General features: G+C 43.6%; 1 protein-coding gene across 4 annotated transcripts; it reads right to left on the bottom strand.

Moving 5' to 3' along the window:
• Positions 1-914: 914 nt before the first annotated feature.
• Positions 915-21,719, bottom strand: rsf1a (remodeling and spacing factor 1a). 4 transcript variants are annotated; one of them, XM_040130620.1, is made up of 18 exons: positions 21,486-21,719; positions 18,467-18,558; positions 18,121-18,213; positions 17,754-17,959; positions 17,242-17,366; positions 16,471-16,578; positions 14,403-15,900; positions 14,070-14,277; positions 13,754-13,963; positions 13,363-13,467; positions 12,875-12,954; positions 12,164-12,212; positions 11,842-11,948; positions 10,430-10,494; positions 9,686-9,860; positions 9,369-9,598; positions 8,394-8,591; positions 915-7,808 (listed from the first exon to the last, which is right to left on the bottom strand). In XM_040130620.1, exons 1-18 carry the CDS (start codon positions 21,637-21,639, stop codon positions 7,009-7,011), a joined length of 4,503 nt encoding a protein of 1,500 aa, XP_039986554.1. In that variant the 5' UTR covers positions 21,640-21,719; the 3' UTR covers positions 915-7,008. The 4 variants fall into 4 exon arrangements, with proteins under 4 accessions (XP_039986554.1, XP_039986557.1, XP_039986558.1 ...); XM_040130623.1 differs by having other exon boundaries at positions 9,686-9,854; XM_040130624.1 differs by having other exon boundaries at positions 14,070-14,253.
• Between the last annotated feature and the right edge of the window lie 367 nt (positions 21,720-22,086).

Below are 22,086 nucleotides of genomic sequence, written 5' to 3'. Positions count from 1 at the left end.
CGCGATTGTTACGATTTTAATGGGAACGCTATTTATTTATTGTTTACACGTTTGGCGAGGCTCTCCATTTATGATCGCGAGCTTACGCCGCTGTCACACCGTGTAACTGCATCCCTGTGGTTCGTAAACGTTTTGTTTTTTTATTTAAACGTTTTAAACCGCGGCCCTGGTCATTGGTAAACGTGTCTTAACTTGACGTCGGTGCGGTGCCGTTGTAGTTACTCACTGTTGGCCGCTAGAGGGCAGAAGACCCCGCGCTCTGAATGTCGTCGCTGTAATGGACCAGGCGGACGCTGCTGGTGGTTCCCGCCTAGTTCCTGTGTTTAAACCCGAGGCCTGTCCTTCATTCAGCTTTTCTACTCTTCAGAGGGAAAACTTGCACTTTTTTTCTTCACTATGTTTATTTCACGGCTTTAGTTACTTTTCAAATGAAGATGTTTGCATACAGAACATGTGAAGAGCTGATGAAATACGATGCTTTGTTATAAATTAAACTACTCCACAGTTAATACAGAAGATCTGAGATTGACAGAAAATTAATTGGCAACTAATTTAATAAAATCATGTCATGGCTCCAGCTTCTACGGTGTGAGTACGTGTTGCTTTTCATTTTTAATAATTTTCATTAATTTTTTAATAATTTTCATGTTGGGACGGGTAGTTGGACAAAAAAAGTTGCTAAAGTTTCACTTTGCTCTGGGTAATTGTGAGAGGAAATTCCCACAGCTTTCAGGATTATTACAAAATAAATCATGAATTGAAAAATCAATAAAATAATCAGTAGATTCATTTATAAGGAAAATAATTATTGGATCCCCTCGAAATAAAATGTTCTGAATACACAGGTGTAAAAAAACAAAACAAACAACAACTCAAAGCACCATGGAGCTTTCAGAGTCTGTTTTTTAGTGAATCTGTAAAATACAAAAAAGAGAAAGTAAAACTGACAATTTTAAGTCAAATAGTGACAATTGAAATTAAGAAATTACTAAATACATCGAAATAGAAAACAAATAACTCAATAATAACAATTTGATTTAATGCTAGTTATTTATAGAGAAAGACATTTAACTTATTCACATTTCTACGTGAAAACTAAGATTCAATTAAATTAAATGACATTGCATGTCTCTATGGCATCATCACCATGGCTCAAATTCACTATTTAAAGCAGAGTTGTACAATATTGTAGAAATGACAGAAAAGCATCCCCTAACTCTGGCTATTTTCAGGCACCTCTGTTAGTTAACTGTGAAATCATCCGTCGAAGTCACACTTTACCAAAAATATATCTTTTGTTTCGTGTATCAAACCTAAAGACTTAGACCTCGAAGACATGAAAGGCGGACGTGGAAGATTTTGTAGTTTTGTATTTTTACATCAATACTTCACTTGTGATGTTTTCATAGCAGGACAAAAACAAAAACAAAAAAACCCCCCAGAAACTTCTGGAACTTTCTGCCGCAAGATAATCCACTCCTCTGCTCGCCGTCATTTGCAGGAATGGAATCGGATTTCTATCGACGAATCTTTTCCGGAACAAAAACAAGGCACAGACACGGTGTGTGTTTGAGGAGATGCCTGGGATGTTGGTTTTAATAACTTAGAAAACATTTATGTTACAGCGATACTACAGAAACAGTACAACAGAGAAATGGAAGGAGCTGCAGTCACATCCAGTGGTGCCTGTTCTGAATGAACCCAGGTTTCGTTTTACTGAACATTTTAAAACCAACAGAAACTGCCACAGCGGCAAAACGCAGATGCACATAATTTCCACCATAAGAGGGAGAGAGAGAGAGAGAGAGAGAGAGAAACAAACAAAGCAAACCTCGGGTAAAAAAAAGATGATCAGAATAATGGTTTTAAACGCAAGTGAAAATCTTTCGAGGGGGGCTGAACTCTTCGTTTTTTATACGCGTCGAGAGTCCGGTTGAGCTCGTGAAGGACATGAAATCACTGCTGCGATGATCGAGATGCTGCCTTCGCAGTTCAGCATTGAGGGGACCGGCTCCGTTTCCACTCCGGACACGTGTTATATTTGCAGTGGGATCTCGGGGAAATCATGAGTGGAAGTGAAAACAGCCGATGAGCCCACGGAGCATTTTATCTTATCTAACTGGTGTCCCACCACACCTGAGCAATCACGGGAAAGTACCGGAAAGAACGTTCAGCGATTTAGCCGGCGGTAAACTCCAGCCATCTGGGATCCGTTGAGTCACCGCCACAACGCCACTTGGATCTGACTGTGAGAGAGCAGGGCCAGTATGAGCCGAGCTTCTACCAAACCATCAACTTAGCAATTAAATCTAATTTGGCTGCTTTTGGCAAACGGAGAGATTCTTAGGCACAAATCTTGTGTTCGTAACCCCAAACCAAACAAACGTAGTGAGCTTTCTGAAGCTGAAATCATCTGGTGCTGATCATTTCTGGGTTTTTTTCATAAACCAGATGTAAACCACCAACGTAATCTGACATTTGACTCATAGAGACTTGATTTTTTTTTTTTTTTTTTAATCATTACAGAATGTTCTTCAAAATGATTATAAAGGATACTGTCAAAGAACATTTGTCATAAGTTAAGTTTCAGATACACAAGGTCACTGGTAAACTCTCGGAGCTACAGAAACTAGGAGTCGTTGGCCTTTTACAGATGGTGCATCGGCGCTCACCGCGAGATGCTCGGCACATACAGGCAACAGTTAGTCACACGTCAGTTTTCAAATGGAAGGAAAGAAGAGCAAAATAACTCCGGGAATCCTCTGCCTCTTATCTGGCTGTTTCTCTTTATGTGCATCTTCAATTTGCTTTTTCCATAAAGACCATTTCTTGACTTTATTTTCTCTGAAAAGTGACAGACGAGGAAATTTTTTTTTTTTTTTTTTTTTTTTTTTTAACCACGGGTTAAATGTGGTTATAAAAATACAGTTTTACTTGATCAGTCCGACCCTAAAAGACGGTTTTTCATATGAGCATAAATTCTGCACAGAAAAAAAAAAAACAAAAAAAAACACTTGTTAAAAGGGAAACGCACCAAAATTGTCTTCCACGTTTTTTGTTTTTTTTTTACTGTATAAAAGTGTCAGTAGTGTGTCATTTGTTTGTGACATTTTAAGGTAAAAAAAAGGAAACAATCCTCGGACTGTTTGAATCTTTGATGCTTTAAGGAACACCGCTAATCCCCCTTTGATGAGACCGATAGAGGAAACTGTACTCTAAATATTTCTGGGGACCTCGGGTGACTGCTATTGCTCTCTGTTCAGAACCAGGGCTCAGTAAGATGTACTCTTGTGTTAAGTGAGACTCATTAGAAGCAGGCCAGGCTGTTTTTAAAAATAAAAAAATAAAAAAATCAACTGAGGAGACCTTTCACAGAGTCTCTCTACAGGTCACATGTGAACCCAAAAGAAAGTTGGACTCTGAGGGATCAATCGATCCGGGCCCGAATTTATCAAACTGTTAAAAGTGAGCGGGAAAGTTTGGACTCAGGTGAAAAGAGAAAAGTAAAAATCCTTCACTCGTTCTCCTGCTCAAACTCTGTCTTATGATGTAAACTGTTGTTGAATTTGAGAGAAAAGCAGATCATCGATGACGAAGTCGAGCACACGACACCTGTTTTTAGTGAAGACACAAAATATATCGCTGGTCGCGTGTGAATAATACGTCAGCTGAGGCCAAGTTGCGTAGTTTCAGCCTATTATTTGCATTTGATTTGAACATTGACAGGATGTTACACCACTTTTAATTTTCTTTTATTTACCGGGGGTTCAAACACCAACAACTAATCTTGTATTGATTTTTTTTTTTTTTTTTTTGCAATCACTGTCACAATTTTCTTTAATTTTCAGTAATTTCATCCCTATCTATGTATTTACAGTAGGTATTATAAATATCTTAGACTGCTGACAATTGCACGAGGACATACTAAGGATTTCACACGATTCTATTTTGTGCAGAGAAAGTCACGGAGTAAAGTGTGAGGGGTTTTTTTTTCTTCTTTTTTTTAAGGGTGCATCCCTCTCTAAATGGCTCTCGCTGCTCTGAGCATGGAAGCGATTAACGACGCGATCGCTTGAAAGTTGCTCTTAAACCTAATTTGCCGTTGCTTGATAATGTGCTTTTTTTCCCCTCACACACGGCAAATAACTTTTTTTTACTCCTAACTTGGCTCTTTTGGGCACTTTTAAGCGTAAAACCTTTGGAAGTTTGATAAACACGGGCCCAGAGTTCGGACAGGATTCAAAGATCGGGGTGTCCAGGTGCCCTGGGTAAGGCCAGGCCAGCCGCTTTCCGCTAACAGCTCGGTTTACGTGAACAGCAGGATTAAACTAATTTAAAGCCTAGACAGTGATTTGACTGTATGAAGTTAAAGGAATTCCTCCATTCTGCCCCACAAAGAGACCAGCTTTTGTCCACGCAGTGAACCCCAAAATTCACCTGCAGCTTTAGCTCTCTTACCAGATAAAACAGTTTCAGACAAGTGTAAATCCTTACAGCGATGCTTATTCAGAAGCTGAGAAAACAAAGTTAAAAGTCGTTTGATTGGTGACCAGCGTTCATTGTCCTCCCCTGAGCCTCAATCAAAAAAATAAAGCTTTGTTCCTTCTTAAAAACTCCCGGGGTCCCCTTCAGGGATACGAAATGTTAAAAACCTTTGAACGTGTACAACACGGGGCTGAAGGTGAGCAGTATTCGGCTCTTTGTAACAATTCTGTGACATTTTACTGGTGAACGGGCTCCGTTTCACACGAATCAGCGGCCACAGAATCTCCAACAAGCAAACCGTCGACGGACTCGCGGCTGAAACCCCATTGATCCACACATCACCCACAGCAGCATCTCAACTCCTCTCCTTCATATAGAAAATATAACACTATATTTTACAAGAGGACTAAGAACAGAACATCTATTATCTTACAAGGAACAGCGCACAGGCAAAGTATGTACAGCAAACGTGTTCCCACCAAACCAAGGTTCTGTGAACATATGGAACACATGAGCGACCAGTCTGAAACCGAACACTTTGACAGTTGGAAAGAAGGTCCCGGATCCGGAGTGATCCAGCGTGTGCTTGTTTCAGCTCTCGGTGTCAAATGGATAAGTATCATTCTGCAACTGCTGAGATTCAACGTTCTGAAGAGGTTGCTGTCAATGCATTCGTATTTCCTTTACGTCCAGTTTGGGTGACTGGAAAACTCAGTTTAATCGACCGGATCCTCCAGAGTCTGAATTTGAAGAACGAGCATTTCCTAAAATACCACAAGGGCCCCAGTGGCCGCTTTGTTAAAATGCGTTCAGGCGATCCTCGTCAGCTCGTCAACTCGCCGATTTGCCGAGTATTTGCATTCAGGTTGCCCTGGAAAAACATTGTTCATTACGAGTTTTATGAATATATTTACCAGGGATGTAACTAAAGGTTATTAGTGAAGTTTACCATCACATCAGGCAAAGGAAAGCAGAAAACCCTCACTACTCAGAAGCTGTAAATAGAATCAGGTGTTTGGTGTTTTTTGCTTAAAGAAAAAGGTTTTAACGATTAATGGATTAGAAAAATAGTTGCAGATCATTTTTCCGTCGATTGATCAAATCGATTAATCGACTAATTTTTTCAGCTCTAAAACTTACAATAAACATGGTTCGTTGTTTGCCTGTTGTCCATCCTTTAAGTTTAAAATTGAAAACGGCTGACTTCACAAGTTGACGACGAGCACCCGAACGCACCATTACTGTTGCGCTCTCCTGAGTCTGAACGACTCATTTGAGGAGGAGGAGCAGTGGATCCTGCCCCTGAACTGGGCCCCGACTAGTTTCAGTGGTCAGGGTCTCGCCTTCATTAGACTAAGTTAAATGTTTGTTGATGTTTGGGTCATGATCTTACCCAGAATAACCTGCCAGAAGCACCTTGATTCAAGGGTCGATTCAACCAAAGAAAAAAAAAAGGTTTTCTTATTTACCTCTGACCAAGCAGATATCTTTGATTTTATTTCTGCAGGTTTTTAAGTATCTGACTGAGATTTTGCCATCACGCCAACACAATGGGGATGAATCATTATTTAGTTTGTGGTGCTCACTGCGCTGAAAAAAAAAAAAAAAATGGTAGTTAAAAACAGGTTATTGTGAACATTTTTTTAAAGATCATTTTTTGGCTTTTTGCCCCGTTTGACGGCCAGTGTCTCCCGCCCGGCGGTCAAACCATGGACGCTGCAGATATGTTACATACACGTCTACGTTAGGCTACTGGGCGATTTCTCAGGACTGCACTACAACAATGAAAAACGCCGTAACTTTGTTTTTGGTCCTCAAACTTCCGTTGGACCGGAGGCAGAAAATCCTCCGCAACAATGTTTGGGTCAAACCAAAGCTACCTGCACGGGAGAAACCACTAGCGGGAAGTGAGAAACTACGCTTTGTTGTACTGTTGTGACAGTTCTGTTGTGTGGATTAAATCTAGCCTCTCTATCCATCAGGTCACCTGATCCAAAGTGTTCGATTTAACACTGGCACTCTCCTTGGCGGCAGGTTATTAAGTGCTATGAGAATGATGAAGTGCTTAAGGATGAGGTACACTACAAATAGACTGCTGTGTCCAATTCGATGGGGCACAAATCAGATGAAACCACTATCGTCCTGTCACACGGACCCACCAGAAAGACGTCCGTGACTCAAGAGTTCAGGGAAATGGTCACGAAAACATGAAGTGCTGCCAGTCCTGCTGTGAGGATGCTTTTGGTCCGGCTTGCTGGCTGTTACGTTCTACCAGATGTGACAATGAGTGCGAACGGGTACTCGTGAGTTTCCGCTGTGGCGTACAGTATGTGATGGTGGATAGCACTCTACCACGATACAACAGCGAGGAGGAAGAGCAAGACGGGGGAGTATGAGGGGGGAGAGAAAGAGGTGGAAGGAGAGAGATATCCAGTTTCAAAGGTGGCTTGTGGGTGAAAGGCCTGACAGTTAAAAGAAAAAACTGAAAGAAAGAAGCGAGCGTTATTCACACAAACACAGCCATCACGACTGCGGACTGTTCTGGACAGAGTTTAGTGAGTCTGTCTGGCCCTCCTCCTCCTCGTCCTCCTCGTCCTCCTCGTCCTCCTCCTCCTCTTCTGGATGGAAGGGGCCATTGTGCCTGCCCTGCCTGTCTGATCCTGCACTGTCCCTGGGCACGGCGGGACTCCCAGCCCCGGGCTTCGCCGGGCCTCTGGAGGTCCGATGTCTGTTTGACGGAGACAGGCTACGGCCCCTTCCCTTTTCCTGAGCATCGCTCTCGGCCCTCCTCTCTAGGACTGTCAACTTTTTGGTCGTCATCTTCTGTCTCCCCTCCTCTTCCTCTTCGTCTTCCTCTTCATCATCATCAGAGTCGATGCGGTTGAGTCTTTTGCGGACTGGACGATCCTCTTCCGATGACGACTCCGATTCCTCTGACTCCTCCTCATCCTCATCGTCCGTCGAAGGCCGCCGTTTCTTCAGCATCTGGGCGAGCCGTTTGCGCCGCTGCTGTGAAAGTAATTCCCTCCTCTTTCCCCTGCCCATCTTCTCCAGGTCCTCCTCTTCTCTGCCTGTCCTCTTTAATCTCCTCCGCTTGTCTTTGTCCTCCTCCTTCTCTAACAATTTCCTTTTCAGCCGCCTCCCTCTCTCTCTGTCGTCCTCCTCGTCCTCGTCGTCTTCGTATCTCCTCCGCTTTTCTCTCATCCTGTTTCTCCGGAGGTCTTCCTCCTCTCTTCTCCTCCTGTTCGCTCTCCGTCTCTGGTCGTCTTCCTCTTCGTCTTCGTAATCATCTTCCTCCTCCGAGTCTCTGGAAGAAGGCAACACTGGGAGAAAAACGAAGAGGAAGGATTTACTGGGTGGAATGACGTGCTCTTGCCTCCCTTCAGTAATACTGCTGACGTGAACTTGATAAATCAGTACATTACATCAGTAGCCATTACAGATCCCATCTGGAGCATTTACCAATTTATTCATTGCTTATTCAGAGCTCTTAGAGTAGACATTTTATCATCCTTCACACAATTAACACTCGAATGGAAACCGAGCATCTATTTCAACTGAAAGTGTGTGGAGCAGTGTCAAGCGCTGCTGCAACGAGCGGAGATGCTCAGAAAGTTTAGTAAAAAGCTTTTTTCAGTTGCATGTCTGATACATTAGTTTTTTTTCTTTTTAATTTGAGTGTCTTATCCTGCAAAGATTATGAAGTCCTTTTTGAGAGAAATTTCTGATCTCTGATTTTGGGCTATACAAATAAAACTGGACTTACTATTTATAGGAAAGAAAAAAAAAATGGTGGAAAATGATGATAAAGGGAACTTGGTTGAGTAAGAGTTAAACAACAACAACGTGCGGTCTGCATTTGAGTGATTTGAGTGGCAGTGACGCTGAAGACGCCCGCGGTGACTGACCATCGCTGTAGTCGCTCGACAGATGCTCCTTGCGTGGTCTGCCGCGGGGTTTAACCTCGTGCCTTTTAGAAGTGGCCCCGGAGTTGTCCGAGGACTCTGACGTCTCGCGGTAGTTGACCTGCTGGCGCTGGCCCCGCCTCAGACCCCGCCTCTTTTTGTCAGCGTCACTGTCAGTCATGTCGCTGAACTGATCCGAGTCTGAGGAGGACACGGAGAGAGATAAAGACAGCAAAAATTCACTGATTACAATCTCCGTAATTCAAGTGTTTGTAATTTACCAAGGAACAACGCAAAACAATTCTCTGGACTCAGCTTCCAAAAAGCGAAGGTTTGCTTTTCTTCTCCGTTTTATATCATTGTAAACTTAACACCTCTGGGCTGTGGGCTGTTAGTTAGCATGTGGAGATGTCACCCTTGACTCTGTGAACTTCTGTCGGGCTTTTTAAAATGTTAAAGTCGTTCATTCATTGATTATTTGCAATCCTACGACCTTGAAAACCAGACAAGTTTGAGTCAGGGCAGTAACTAAGAATTATTCTCATCAATGATTAATCTTCAGATTTTTTGTTTTGTTTTTGACTAACTGATTAATCATCATTAATCATCAACAACTTCCCAGTGTCCTGTGACGTGATGTCTTCAGACTAAGTTTACAACAATATATGGCAAAGAAAAACAACAAATCCTGTCTTTTTTATGATTTTTACTTAGAAAATACCTGAAGTGAGTATCAATAACCAACATAGTTGAATTACATTTTGTTGTTAGGGCTAAATGCTGTTTCTGGGGCTTTTCACCCTGGTGAAGAGATTTCCTTTTAAATATTTCTTACATATGACACCAGCTGTAACAACAGCAGGTCCCTTAATGAAAATGATTTACATGTTTCAACGCCGTCACCACGAACACGGTCATATTCTATTACACCCAATCAATGAACTCTGCTACTGCAGTTTGGCCTCGGCATGCACACACCCATTTCTTCGTCGCTTTCTTCCTCCTCTTCCTGGAAGGAGCGTCTCCGCCGCCGTCTCAGCCGTTTCCTGCCCCTGTGTTGGGTCTTGCCGGGTTGGTGTTTAGGCACCCCCCTCAACGCACGTTTGGGGCGGGTCCCGCTGTCCCAACTGCCCATGTCGCTGCCAGCATCTTCATCTTCCTCCTCATCATCATCCACCCCTGTCGCACCGAAATCTTCATCCTCTGAGCTGTATGAGGAAGAGGAGGAATATGAATAAGCCAGATGGCAGAGAGAGCAGAGGAAAGAAAAGTGTGTGTGTGTGTGTGTGTGTTACCTGTTGCTGAGCATGAACTCGTCTTCACTCTCTGCTGCTGTGCTGTCACTCTCCAGGTCATTCAGTCTCCGCTTCTTCCTGTTCCTGGCGGAATGAGCCTGGCTTCTGATTGGCCGCTGGCTCTCCTTCCCGTCCTCCGACAAGATGGCGGTGATGTCTTTGCCTCGCCCTGCTCCTACATCAGAATAATCCTCGGGTTAAATTCAATGTTACGCCTGAGCTCTCCACTACGCTGTCTGAGTGAAGCTACCACTCTGCATGATGATCGAAACCACATACGAGGGCGACTGGTTCGAGAGATCCCCCTGTAAACTGACCGACTTACCCCTCCACCTGGCGTCGTGGACGCTGATTGCTGGGAAGACCTGATACGGGACTTAATTCATTAGACTTCTTATATTGGATTTACTACATCAGGATTTAATTTGTTATAACGATGTTGTTATTTTGCACTTACTGAGCCCATTGCATGGCTGTGGTATAGGGTACTGCTGGTTTACTGGAATCACAGAATAAAACCGCTGTTCAAGCCCCCTCCTGCCATGAACCGTTGTCCAGGTCTTCCAAGCAAGGGAGGGTTTATTCAAGTTCTCGCTCGTAAGGCTCACAAGGTTCGCCTCCTCCAAATGCTGAGGCATTCATCAACCCTAACACTGAGCTGCAAACCCGCTGTCTTGAGGCAGAAATTCAAAATCTACGCACGGAATCTGCCTCATTTCTTCAACCTTCACATCGTCCACTCACCGCCACAGATGTCTCTGATGTCCTCCTCTATAGCCTCATCAATGGCGTCGTCAAAGTCATCAAACCTGCAACACACCCATGCAAAACAGATGCTGATTGCCTCAGTCTGAGCATTTATGTTTTTATTACCAGAACTTTTTTCAAATTTGTTTGCAAATATGATATACCGTCACTTTAAGCCAAGTCATCACACATTTCTTGTGACTCCGGAAAATTATAGATGTAATGCTAATGAGCGGAAGCATTTCAAGAAAGCTTCTGCCACAGGTCAAAGAGTCAACAACGGGACTGAAATATAGGTCAGTATGTCCATTCCCGCTTTTCTACTTATCACCTGCCGGTGGCAGCAGTGCGCCAAGAAACATAGCCACGAAAACACAAGAAAGAAGAAGCCTGCTAGCTACTGTAAACATGAATGAAAAGTAAAGTTGAGGTTCCAAATTATTTTCAAAAAAAATCAGCTTGGCAAATGTTTCATGGGGGAGGAAATGTATTTCCTGTATGTTGTTACATGTCAAAGATACACAGCGTGTTTTGGTGGGAAACACCGAATGCTACATGACATTGTCTGTTAATAAGAAAACCCCACGTGGTTTTCCAGAGAGCAGGTTTAACAAACTCCGACTCTGAGCCCGAAACTCAGCTGATCAGAGTTATTTCAGTCAGCTCTGAGTCGGTTCACTCAGAGTAAAGCAAGTACGTGGTGAATGACAAAAGCCCGTCAGCTCCGATACTGTGATTCACCATAGCAAAGGTTAAATAAAGAGTAGAAATATTATTCTGTGACGATTCACATTTATCTTAAAAAAAAAAAAAGTGAAAGTGAAAGAGCCTGAGCTGGAGAAAAGAGTCCGTGGGTTGACACTATTTTGTTATTCAGCGTAGTCCACTAGACCACACGTAGCAGACTTTCCTTAATGAATGACAAAGTGCTGATATCCTACTGTAACCTGATGGGGACAGTGTGCTGCCGGCAGCAGGAGATGAAAATATAGATCAAGCAGATAACGCACGAGTCTATACTGTTAAGACTATAAACAGCCTATATTCAAAAACTCTTTTAAGCTACGTACCATTTAAATGAGTTATAAAGACAGACAGCGAATAGATTTTATCCTGAGCTGAGGATGAATCCACCGTGTGTAATATGTGAATGCAGAGACAGAGTTCGCCGTCACGAAATGTTGCGTCAGGCAGCTGCTTCCGGCTCGGCAGGAGAGGACAGAGAGAAAAGCTGCCGTACGGCAGGTTGTAGCCTCACAGAGTAAGTTACCGCGGCAACTTACTCAGAGTTAAAGTCATCTCAGTTTCTGGAATGGAAAACACAGTTTCCCTCGTCTCAGGGTCAACTAACTCCCTAGTTGTCAGTAAACCCACTCTCTGGAATACCCTCAGTACCAGGCCAAACCCACCTGTAGCTGATGTGTTTCCTGGTTCTGGTTGACCTCCTCCCCAGATTTTTACTCTTTTTGGAATCTTTCTTCTTTGCTGACTTCTCCTCTTCCTCCTCATCTCCCTCCTGAAACAGTTAACAATAAAACTCAGGCACTGAAGTGATCACGTTATTCCCCACCAGGCTAAAATGGGTGCAAATCTATTTAAAGCAAAATGCATTTAACCTTCCAGGGATTATTATGAAGCTGTGTTTTAGCACAGATGTTGTAAAATTATTATATCATAAAAATATTCCAACTCGAAGAGGTCACACTCTTATGCTCTTTGTGATTTACTCACAGGAATGATGTTCTCCACACTGATTCCCACATAAACCAGCCGCTCCCTCCTGGGCAGACGGAGAGAGGCAGGAGGGTCAACATCCACGCAATTTAGAAACATTTAAGTTCTTTCAGAGAGTCGATCATAGTTGCAAATCAAACCAAAAACAATTCAAAACACTCAGCTTCCAAAGCTCTTTGCTTTTTTTTTTTTTTTTCTTTCTTTTTAATTTTATATACTTGTTGGGCTGGCTTGTGGGGGCATGTGGTTAGTTAGCATGTGGAGATGTGAACTGACTGACTGCTTTTTAAATGTTTTTGTTTGTAAAAAGTCATTCATTTATTCATTTTAATCAAACCACCTTGGAAACCAGAGTCAGTTTGAGTCAGCAATTATTCTCATCATTATTCTCATCAATGATTAATCTTGTTTTTTTTTTTTTTTTTTTGACTAACTGATTAATCAATCATTAATCATCAACAACTCCCCCAGTGTCCTGTGACTGATGTCTTCAGACTAAGTTTTACAACATATATGAAAAAAAAAAACAACAAATCCTTTTTTTTTTTTTTTTTTAAAAAGAAATAGAAGAGAGTATCAATAACAAACATAGTTGAATTACATTTTGTTGTTAGGGCTAAATGCTGTTTCTGGGGCTTTTCACCCTGGTGAAGAGATTTCCTTTTAAATATTTCTTAGTGTGGTGTGTGTGTGTGTGTGCGCGCTTACCTCCTCTCTGCTCTCTCTTTTTTCTTAAGAGCACTGTCCAGGTTCTGCAGCTGCTCCTCCAGTTTCTCACACAACAGCTTCTGAGGGGAGGAGAACCAAACACCGCAACTCTGTCACTGTCAAATGTTTCGAAAACGTCTCTTTGAAAATATCTTGCCTGTTGAGGCCGGGTATCCTGGTTTATATCCAATTTTGAACATGGAACATTTGAAAACTCTTTTTGCTAGTTTTTGCTAGTTAAGTAGTGGAGTAAGTTGTTGTATCAATACCGAAACTCAGGTTGTATTGTACCGGCACTAGTATCAAAAACACTGCCCAGGTTTCCCGGCAATGTGAAAGCAAAACTCACAACGAACTTCTACTTAAACCATCTAACGAGACAATACTGACCAAGTCTATTCGCCATCGGTGTTTTACCACCAAAACATAAACATCTTTACGGTTCAACATGAGATAAAATGTCCCTCACACACACACAAACAGCTTACATGCTGGCAGGGTGGACAAAACCACTCTCCATCCGGGATCAACATGAGCGGCGGCCGCAGACAGGCAGTGTGGTATCCACTGTCACAAGAGTCACACAGCAGAATCTGAGAACACACACACACACATACAGTGAAATAACCCAGAGGTAAACATAGTGACACCACCTTACACTCACATAAACAACCAAGCCTTTAAATGGCTGCAATATTATGTTTTTACCTGTGTCTTCAGTATAAATTTGGACCAGTGCTGGATGTGTTTCTTTATTATTCAGTCATCAAACAACAGAGATTGTTTTTGATAACTGACGTATTGTTTAAGTCATTTAAGAGGAAAAAAAGATACCAGTCTTCGGGTGTGTCCAAACAACCACACACGCTCCTCTCTTACCAGTTCAGGATGATTGGGCAGGCCACAGTGAGTGCAGGCGTCCTCACTGGGAATCTCCTCTGATTTACAGGATTCTTCTGAGTCGCTCCCTCCTTCGCTCTCCTCCTCTCCTCGTTTCCTCCCTCTGTCCTCGACCTCCCCTCCCTCATTCAGTTTACGTCTCTTGGAGCGAATGTTGGACCATCGGGGACGTCGATGCCTCCGTTTACCCTGAGAACACAAAAGAGAAATAGTGAAACAGACAAAAAATAGAGCAAACCAGTAAGACAGGTTTATGCATTCATTCTCCCAGCAAACACATGTAGAAATGGATTACCCTTCGTTTCCTAATTTGCCCAGCAGGTTCTGCTTTACTGTCTTTCTTTGCGGCTGAACTCTGCTCCTCATCATCCTCTTCCTCTTCTTGTTCCTCCTCTTCCTCTTCTTCCCTCGTTCTGGTTGGCAGCGACTGTTTCCTTTGTGGTTTCTTTCTCTGGCTCTCAGCCGCCTTCGAGCTCGGCCTGCAGGTTGGCAAAGCAGATGATCTTCAAGAAAAAAGGTATAAATGGGACTGAATTTATTGTCGGAATCAAACCAGCTGTACCTGAGATTACACCTGACAAAGACTATTCTCTAATCCCCCATTTTCATGAATGTGTTACACACATACCTGCAAATCCTTGCAGATCTCCTCAGCGGCCTCCCTTCCTCTTGCACCTCCTGCTCCCTCTCTTTCTCCTCCTCCTTTCCCCCTTTCCCCCTCAACTTGTTTCTCCTGTGGGGAGGAATCTTTATCTTCAGCCTGATTCCTTCTTTCTGGAGCTCAGACGAAGCTTCCTCCAGGGGACCCTGCCTCTCCTCCGATCCAAGCCCAGTGTCTTTCATCCTAACCTGTGCTGCCAGCCCACCATTGACCCCATCTCCCCGGTGGTCCTGGTGGTCCTTCTCATCTTTCTGATCTCCTTTTGCAGGTGGAATGGTGCCCCCTGATTCTGCCTCCACCTTCCCTAAATTGCTTTTTTTCATTTCATGGTCATCTTTACTTTCTTCTTCTGCCAAAGGGCGCCCAGACACTTCTCTCCTCCTCTCCTCCCTCTCATCCACCTCGTCATCCTTCTGTTGATGACTGCTGTGCCCAGTTTTTGTCCCCTTGTCTAACTGTCCCTCTGTCGTGATTCTACCCTGCTCTTCTGCCGTCTGTCTCCTGGGTTCCTCTGTGGAATGACACAGCAAAGAAATGCTAACAGAATCCGCTCTTCTCTCTGCAGCTTCAGGGGGCTGATCAGATTTTGAGGATGACAACGGTAGCTTTCTGGCTGTCTGAGCCTCCTTCTCGGCATGAGGAAGAAGAGCGGTGGCTGCTGCTGCTGCTGCTGCTGCTGCTACTGCTGCTGCTGCCGTCTCCCCTTCAACAGGTCCCTTCCTTACCAGCACCGACTGCCGACTCACCTCTCTCTCTTCCTCCACAGGTCTAGAGCCCCAGTGGTCTAAACTCGGCCCATTTTGTTCTTGCTGCTCAGCACCGGGGGCTCTGTGACGCTCAGATGGGCTTCGGATGACGCCGACGTGACCTACAAGGCCGACTTGACCTATGACCCCCATGACTCCATTTTGTCCCTCTTTGTGAGGCAGGAGGAGAGATGCTCTCCCGTTGGTCAGTTCTTGTCTGGATGCAGTGACCACTAGCTGCTGCTGCTGCTGCTGCTGCTGCTGCTGCTGCGAGACAAGTGGACCGCCGGGGGGCGCTGGTGAGTTAGGTAACTTCCCTTCTCTTCCATGACTGTCCTTGCTCTGGATCACTGAAGGGTTACAAACAATAATACTACTGCTGCTGCTATTGTTGTTAAGGTGGTTGCTGTGGTAGCTCTCTGCAAGCTTAAGCTCCCTCTTCTTCAGCGGTATCTTGGCCTGCTGGTTGCTCCTGACGACTGCCCGCCCTGCTTCCTCCTCTTTGCTCATTTCCTGTTTTGTCACTGTTGCACCTGGTGCCATGACAACCGACACAGCGTTTTTCGGGGCGTCGGTGTCTCTGGACTCTGATTTGACGATGGTGGTGATCGTGCTCACGCGGTTATCAAAGGCAGGGAGTTTGTGGTCTGTCTTATCTTCTTTTACCTCAGCCTCAGTGTTTTCCCGCTTGATAGTCTGTGTCTGCTCCGGCTTTACCACTACAAAACAAAAACGACAAACCATTATACGCCTAGAAACAGAAAACAAGAAAAAGACAGAGCGCTAAGCGCAGATCTGGTAGTATATAAAAAAAAAAATTGGTATCAAAATGAGAATCAAATTAAAGGAGTGTTGATTATGGGATGTTTGTCTAGAGGCCACTTGAGCTGGTAAACAACATCATTAAAAGTAATTTTCTATTCTTCTTGTTTCTGGCAGGTAAAATAGAGGAAGTAAATGTTAGTAATTGATACTTGGGCCAGTTTGCCCGTCCCTCATTTTCATTGATAGAAACAAAATTGTAGGTTGTCCTGTTGTCCTTGGGGTTTAAGATGCCGATCATGCGAGCACAACTGCTGTAGTTCACTCTCCCATCACTTCCTGTCAGCTCTGTAATTAACGCTGTCCAATAAAGCAAAAATGATTGCCCCACAAATTGCCCCATTTATCTCAAAGATTTAAATGAAGGATGACCAGATCTATCCCTCTGATTTCATCTGTCTGTCTGTCTGTCAGGAATCCTTACTCTCATTTCAGGAGATAACCAGCAGTTCCTTTAATCTGGGTACCTTGTCTTGGGGGTTTCTCTTCCTTTACAGGGTCAACCTTCTTACTCTCTACGTGTTCCTCTGTGGTCTCGGAGGGGTCGGGTTTGGTGCTTCCTATGGCCTTATCCCCTAAATCGTCATAACAAACACACACAGACACACACAAAAGAAACAGTGTTATTGTGAAAATGTTTTGGGAGTAAAAGTTCACTCCACAAATTAAATTCACGCCTACTCCAACAAACCATTTCAAGTTTTTCGTCCATTATTATTACTACTGTAGGGTGGTTATATAGAGAAAGGAGAGAAAATGATATGTGATAATGGCCTTTTCTATTCAGATGAATTGATTATGTTCAATGTTGTTTCTCTCAGAAACAAAATGACGTAAGATCAGCTGTTTTCCTCTGGACTGCATCTCTCCAAAATGTTATTCTGAGCACAGTCGTGTGTCGGTCAGCTTTCGATCAGATCAGATTGCACCTGCATAAACTGTTTTCAAATGTTGTTTAGTGTCAGTTTTTGGAAGTTACTGTGTCACCGCTGTTAACTTGGAGATATCTTGGCTCTTAGTTGTATCATCCGTACTCACGAAAAACCTCAGTGTTTTGACTGACATCAAGGAGAGAAGATGATAAAAACTGAGCAGCCACTTTAAATATTTTCTGTCTGTTGCAAAATCTGAAATGATTACCAACATGCATTCACAGGCCCTCACTCCACGGATGATTTTTCCATCCACAATGAAAACCCTACGATCCAACGCAATATCTATTTTTTCACCTAACATACCTGCACCTTTCTCTGTTGGGCTGGCACTCCTGGATCCAGCCTGGTTCTGGTCGTGGTCCTGATTCTGGTTTGGATCAATCTGAGCCTTCAGCAGCTCCAGAGCCTCAGCCAGGTCATTACGAGACCTGAGAAGACAGATTGGATAAGTGGCCCAAACTAGATGCGAAACAATAGGACAGCAGAATTTAGACATGCTTAGAGCAGTGAAAGGTGGACTGGTAAGAAACTGCAGCGTATTATCCAGCAGGGTCAAACTGTTCATTTTTCAGAAGTGAAGAGATACTTTAACCCAGCCTTCAGCCAAGGTTGGCATGTAAATTTGCAAGGTGAACCGAAACAAACAAAATTTAGAAAAACAACTTTTCTTAGAAAATAAGATCAAGATTGTAAAAAATAAAATAAAAATATATATATATTTTATAAACAGGGATGTGATTGCAGGCTGACAGACTGGTGCCGCGTGTCCAAACACAATGGCAGGTGTGTCGACCAGATTCAGACAACAGTACTACCTGACAATGCACTTCCAGGTGGATCCATCCAGATCATCCTGCTCCTCCGTGTACAGCCGGATGTTCTGCTCCTGGTCCAGCTGGAGCCAGTACATCAGGCCCTGCTGGTCCCGACCTATAGGCTGCAGACGCATCTTCTCTGGGTCCTCCTCATTGATCGCCATCTTGAACTTCAGGTTGTCATCAAACTGACACTCGCAGAGATACTGAAAGGCGAACAATAAAAATGTGTGAAAAGAGGAGGAGCAGGGAATCGAAGGGGAGAAAATGTAAGAAAGAGCAGGTTACGGTGGTTGTTGCCCTGAGTGTAGCTGTTTCGCCTTTTGAACAAATTAATTACATTAAATAAAAACAGGCCATGTCATACTTTGAGGATGCTCGACTTGCACTCCATGGACATCTCCTGGTAGCCCTTCTGTTCCAGCTCCCATGCCCAGGTACTGTTCAACTCCTGGCAAACCTACAGGAAACAATGATTAGATGTAGTCACCACATACAAGCCTGTCTTCACAAGTTCTCCGTCTGATATGTCTGGTTTAATCTCGTCTCGTATCTTTCCTCCTCTTTCAACATTTCGCTGTCTGTGGACCACAACACAGATAAGGCTTTAAAGCTAGTGAGAAATTCTCAGTTGTCACTCCACATCACGCACGCACGCACGCATGCACACGCACACGCACACGCACACACACACACACACACAGAGCCCTCACCTTGGCCAGGTACTTTTCCCAGCGGTCAGTCGACACAGACCTCCCCAGTTTTCTGAGCAGCTTCACGTGGAGCTCCACAAGGGGTTTAGATACTGGAAAACACACAGGGTTATTAGAAACATCACGCTGTTTGTCCTCAATTTTCATATGCTTCTATGTTTGCAGCCAGCGGCAGGGTTGTTGGGTTTTTTTTTTCCTGTATCTGACCCCTATCTCCAACCTGTCTTTTTAGGAGGCTAAAGAGGAGGGATCCTTTCTTTTTTTGAGAGCAATCATATCACAAAACACAAGACAACATTTAAATTTTTATGTCTTTTACAGCGTTAGATTGTTCTACTGGGGGGATTGTCAATTAGAACAACCATTTCCAGGGCAACTGAGATCAGTTAAGACTCAACAATGTGATTTCATCTTAAACAGGGTTAATTATTCAACACAATAGTGAATTTATGAACAAAAACCTAACTGTTTGTAAATTTACCATGAAAAAAAGGTTTGGATAAACAACCTGACAGCAACACCTTTCAAACTTTCCCAACACTGGTCCTGCACTTGCGTGTATTTTTATTTGCCATTTCTTCCATCAGCTGTTGGACGACAGCCCACCACTGCTAATGACGAAACGGGAAAAATAAATGTATGATTCGTCGTGTGAATGTAAAACGCCTTTGTCAGGATGAAATCATTTGTACTACATGTAGTGCTTTGATTTTTGGGAGCTTATGAGTGAGTTTAGCATAGGTGTCGGAATGCACCCGGATGAACACTGACATTTTCATTTTTCATACAGTTTCTGCACTGAAGGTTTTATTAACAAGGCTGTTGCTTTGCTAATGTTATGGGCAAACATATGAATATTTCATATTACTTGTTCAGTGCTGGGTAAATAGATGTTTTGTTATGTCAGTGGTTCCCAAAATAGGGTGTGGGATCTCACAGCTACCTTTTTCCATTCAAATCTTTGCCCATCAGATCAGAAGGTCCCTCTTATCTCCCATGCACAGTGTAGATGAATATGAATAGTTGTAAAGAGAAAATGACTTTTCATGACATATGTATGACTTTCCTCAGTAAAGTTGTGTAATCTGAATTGCAGACAATCGGCTAATATTAATGGCAATATTTTATAGTTGTTGTTTGATAAACTGATCAGTCAGCGGTTATCAGTAATCAGTGTATCTTTTCGTTGTCTCAGAATAAGGGCTATAATTCCTTGTTTCACTGAGGTTGGAGGATCAACCTTCTCTAATGACTCTAATGTGAATGTTTTGCAAAACTCTGGTTGGCCAAACTTACTATAATCAAAAGAAAATTAATCTGCAAATATTTTGATAATCGATAAATCATTTCAGTCTTTTTTTCAAGCGAAATGCCACACATGTGCTGGGTCCACCTTCTCAAACAAACAGATTGCTGCTAGAGTAAAACTGAACATCTTTGGGTTTTGGAGGGTTGGTTGGTCAAAACAAGCATTCAGAAGGTGTCCTCTTGGGAACTGCGAGGGACTTCTAAAAACGTTATTTATTTTTTAACATTTACTAAACTAAATGATAAATCGATTAATTGAGTAAATAATTGGCAGAGTAACCGCTGATGAAAATATGATGCAGCCCTAATCAGGCTTTATGATTCATCCGTCTTGTCATGATACTGTTATGACTGTCTGTTCTGTTTTCAAAATGACAGAAAAATCCCATTGACATTTGACGAAAAAAAAAAAAAAAAAAAAAGACTGTAATGTGTGGTCTGATGTGAGACTTTTACGGAGCCCTTGAGTTTGGGGGAAATTCCAGTTTTCTCTGCTGGCACGGCAAACTGAAAGTTTCTACGTTTTCGTATTATCAGCGCAGTCTCGGAATCCTGACTGTTTAATCGTGACCGTTTTTCAAATGTCAGAGGAAAATTATAGTTAACTAGAGTAAAAATAGTAGTTGTTACGCATAACTTTATTCTATTTACGAAGCATTAAGCAACAGAACTAACGGTAATGGAAAACTACCTAGCTCCCAGGCGAGGTTGTCTGAAACGGTTTCTCAAGGCTACCAACACGACAACTAGGAGTCTGAAACAACTCTTTCCGATAAACGACCGGGTGGTAAATTAACTGTAGGTCTCTGTGTTGTACTTTGACTAAAAGTTGACGGAAGCCTTGATGCTAACTAGTTAGCCAGCAGTCAGAATCCCTACTGCGCCTGTGCAGGTTTGACAGCCTCTCCACCAATGGCCAAAAAAATAACATCCACTGTTTTTAGCTAACATGACTCGCTCCGTCTAAAATACAGATAAAAGGGGGGGGTGTATCCTTAATGTTAGCACGGGATCAACACATAAACACAGGGGACACCGATGCCATTCCAGTCCGACTGCCTGTGAGGCAAGGCCGGTGAAAAATTACACCTGACAACACTCCGGAGCTAGCTGGTTGGCTGTGTGTGGTCACTCGGCAGTGCTGCATCATGGCCCCGACACCAAGTTTAGCGTTAACAGATCAATATCAGCCTTGACAACGTTACCGACAACCTGCCTCTTCACTCTAACTGTGACCCCCCCTCCCCCGGGGTGCCGGGCCACATTCTGTACCCCCGTCTGTGTCCGTTTCTCCTAACTTTGGCACAAACATACAACACAGTCCGAAGTGAGTAGGATTTGGAGAGGGGGCTAGCTCTGTTTTAGCAGCTACGTTTTCTCCCTGCCCAAATGTTTCCGTACAAACTTGGACAAATCACCGGTTGTCTTTCAAGGAGAAAAAATTACTCTGACTCGGGCCAAAATTTGCCACGGCCGAGAAGAAAGGGTAGAGGCTCAGTGACTAAACTCCCAATCTGATGTTGCTCTGTCGGGCCAAACACATTTTCCGTCATCCTCACCATCATCACCATCATCATCATCATCACCACCATCATCATCACGATGATGGTGATGGTGGTAGTAGTGGCCCCCTTCTCTTTCGGTTTCAAGTGTCGCAGCTTTCCACCACTTCTTCGCCCCACCGCTACCACCACTACCACCGATCTCTCACCTGTCGTCGTGTCCCGCAGATACCGCTCCATCTGCGGGAAAGTCATCTCGGGCAGATCCAGCGCCGCTCCGTATCGCTCCAGGAACGAACAGACCTCCGCGAAGCTCGGGCAGAGCGCCGGGCCGGAGCTTCTCACTACCGCCGGAGCAGCCATCTTTCCAGGCGGAGAGAAACAGGAGGGGAGGGTTCGCTGCTAGGATGCGACTGTACGCGAGTGAAATGAATGGAGGGACTGAAGCGTCCACCGGTGTCAACGTCGAGAATACAAGAGCGTGCGGCGTCCGGGGAAGATTTTCAAAATAAGACCAAAGCGCGCGTGGGGTCTGGGTTCCTCGAAAGTGAAGGATTTGCGGATTTACAGCAAACGTTTCGGGCACTAAAGGTTCAGTGGGAGTGGAAATAATGCCATGAAAAGTTTTTATTTATCAGTTTACTTCAAGTGCAGTAAACAAAACAAAACAAAAACCTAAATCAAAACCACATCTGGTGCAACCCCCCTTTGCCTTTAAAATGGCGGTTCTCCTCCGCACACCTGCACGCAGTTTCCCCAGGTCCTTGCCTGGTATGTTGTTCCAAGCATCTCGGAGAACCTGCCTCAGTT

Source organism: Xiphias gladius, chromosome 7, assembly GCF_016859285.1.
Source record: "Xiphias gladius isolate SHS-SW01 ecotype Sanya breed wild chromosome 7, ASM1685928v1, whole genome shotgun sequence".
Lineage (NCBI taxonomy): Eukaryota > Metazoa > Chordata > Actinopteri > Istiophoriformes > Xiphiidae > Xiphias > Xiphias gladius.
The sequence above is the reverse complement of the archived record's forward strand: the minus strand, read 5'-3'. Positions and strand labels throughout refer to the sequence as shown.

Excerpts from the sequence above, each read along its gene's own strand:
- rsf1a (XM_040130620.1), bottom strand. The coding sequence starts at position 21,639 with ATGGCTGCTCCGGCGGTAGTGAGAAGCTCCGGCCCGGCGCTCTGCCCG. Across the intron at positions 11,949-12,163 it reads GTGTGGAGAACATCATTCCT|GAGGGAGATGAGGAGGAAGA; the intron begins GTGAGTAAATCA and ends TAACTGTTTCAG. Across the intron at positions 9,861-10,429 it reads CATCAGAGACATCTGTGGCG|GAGCAGGGCGAGGCAAAGAC; the intron begins GTGAGTGGACGA and ends ATTCTGATGTAG.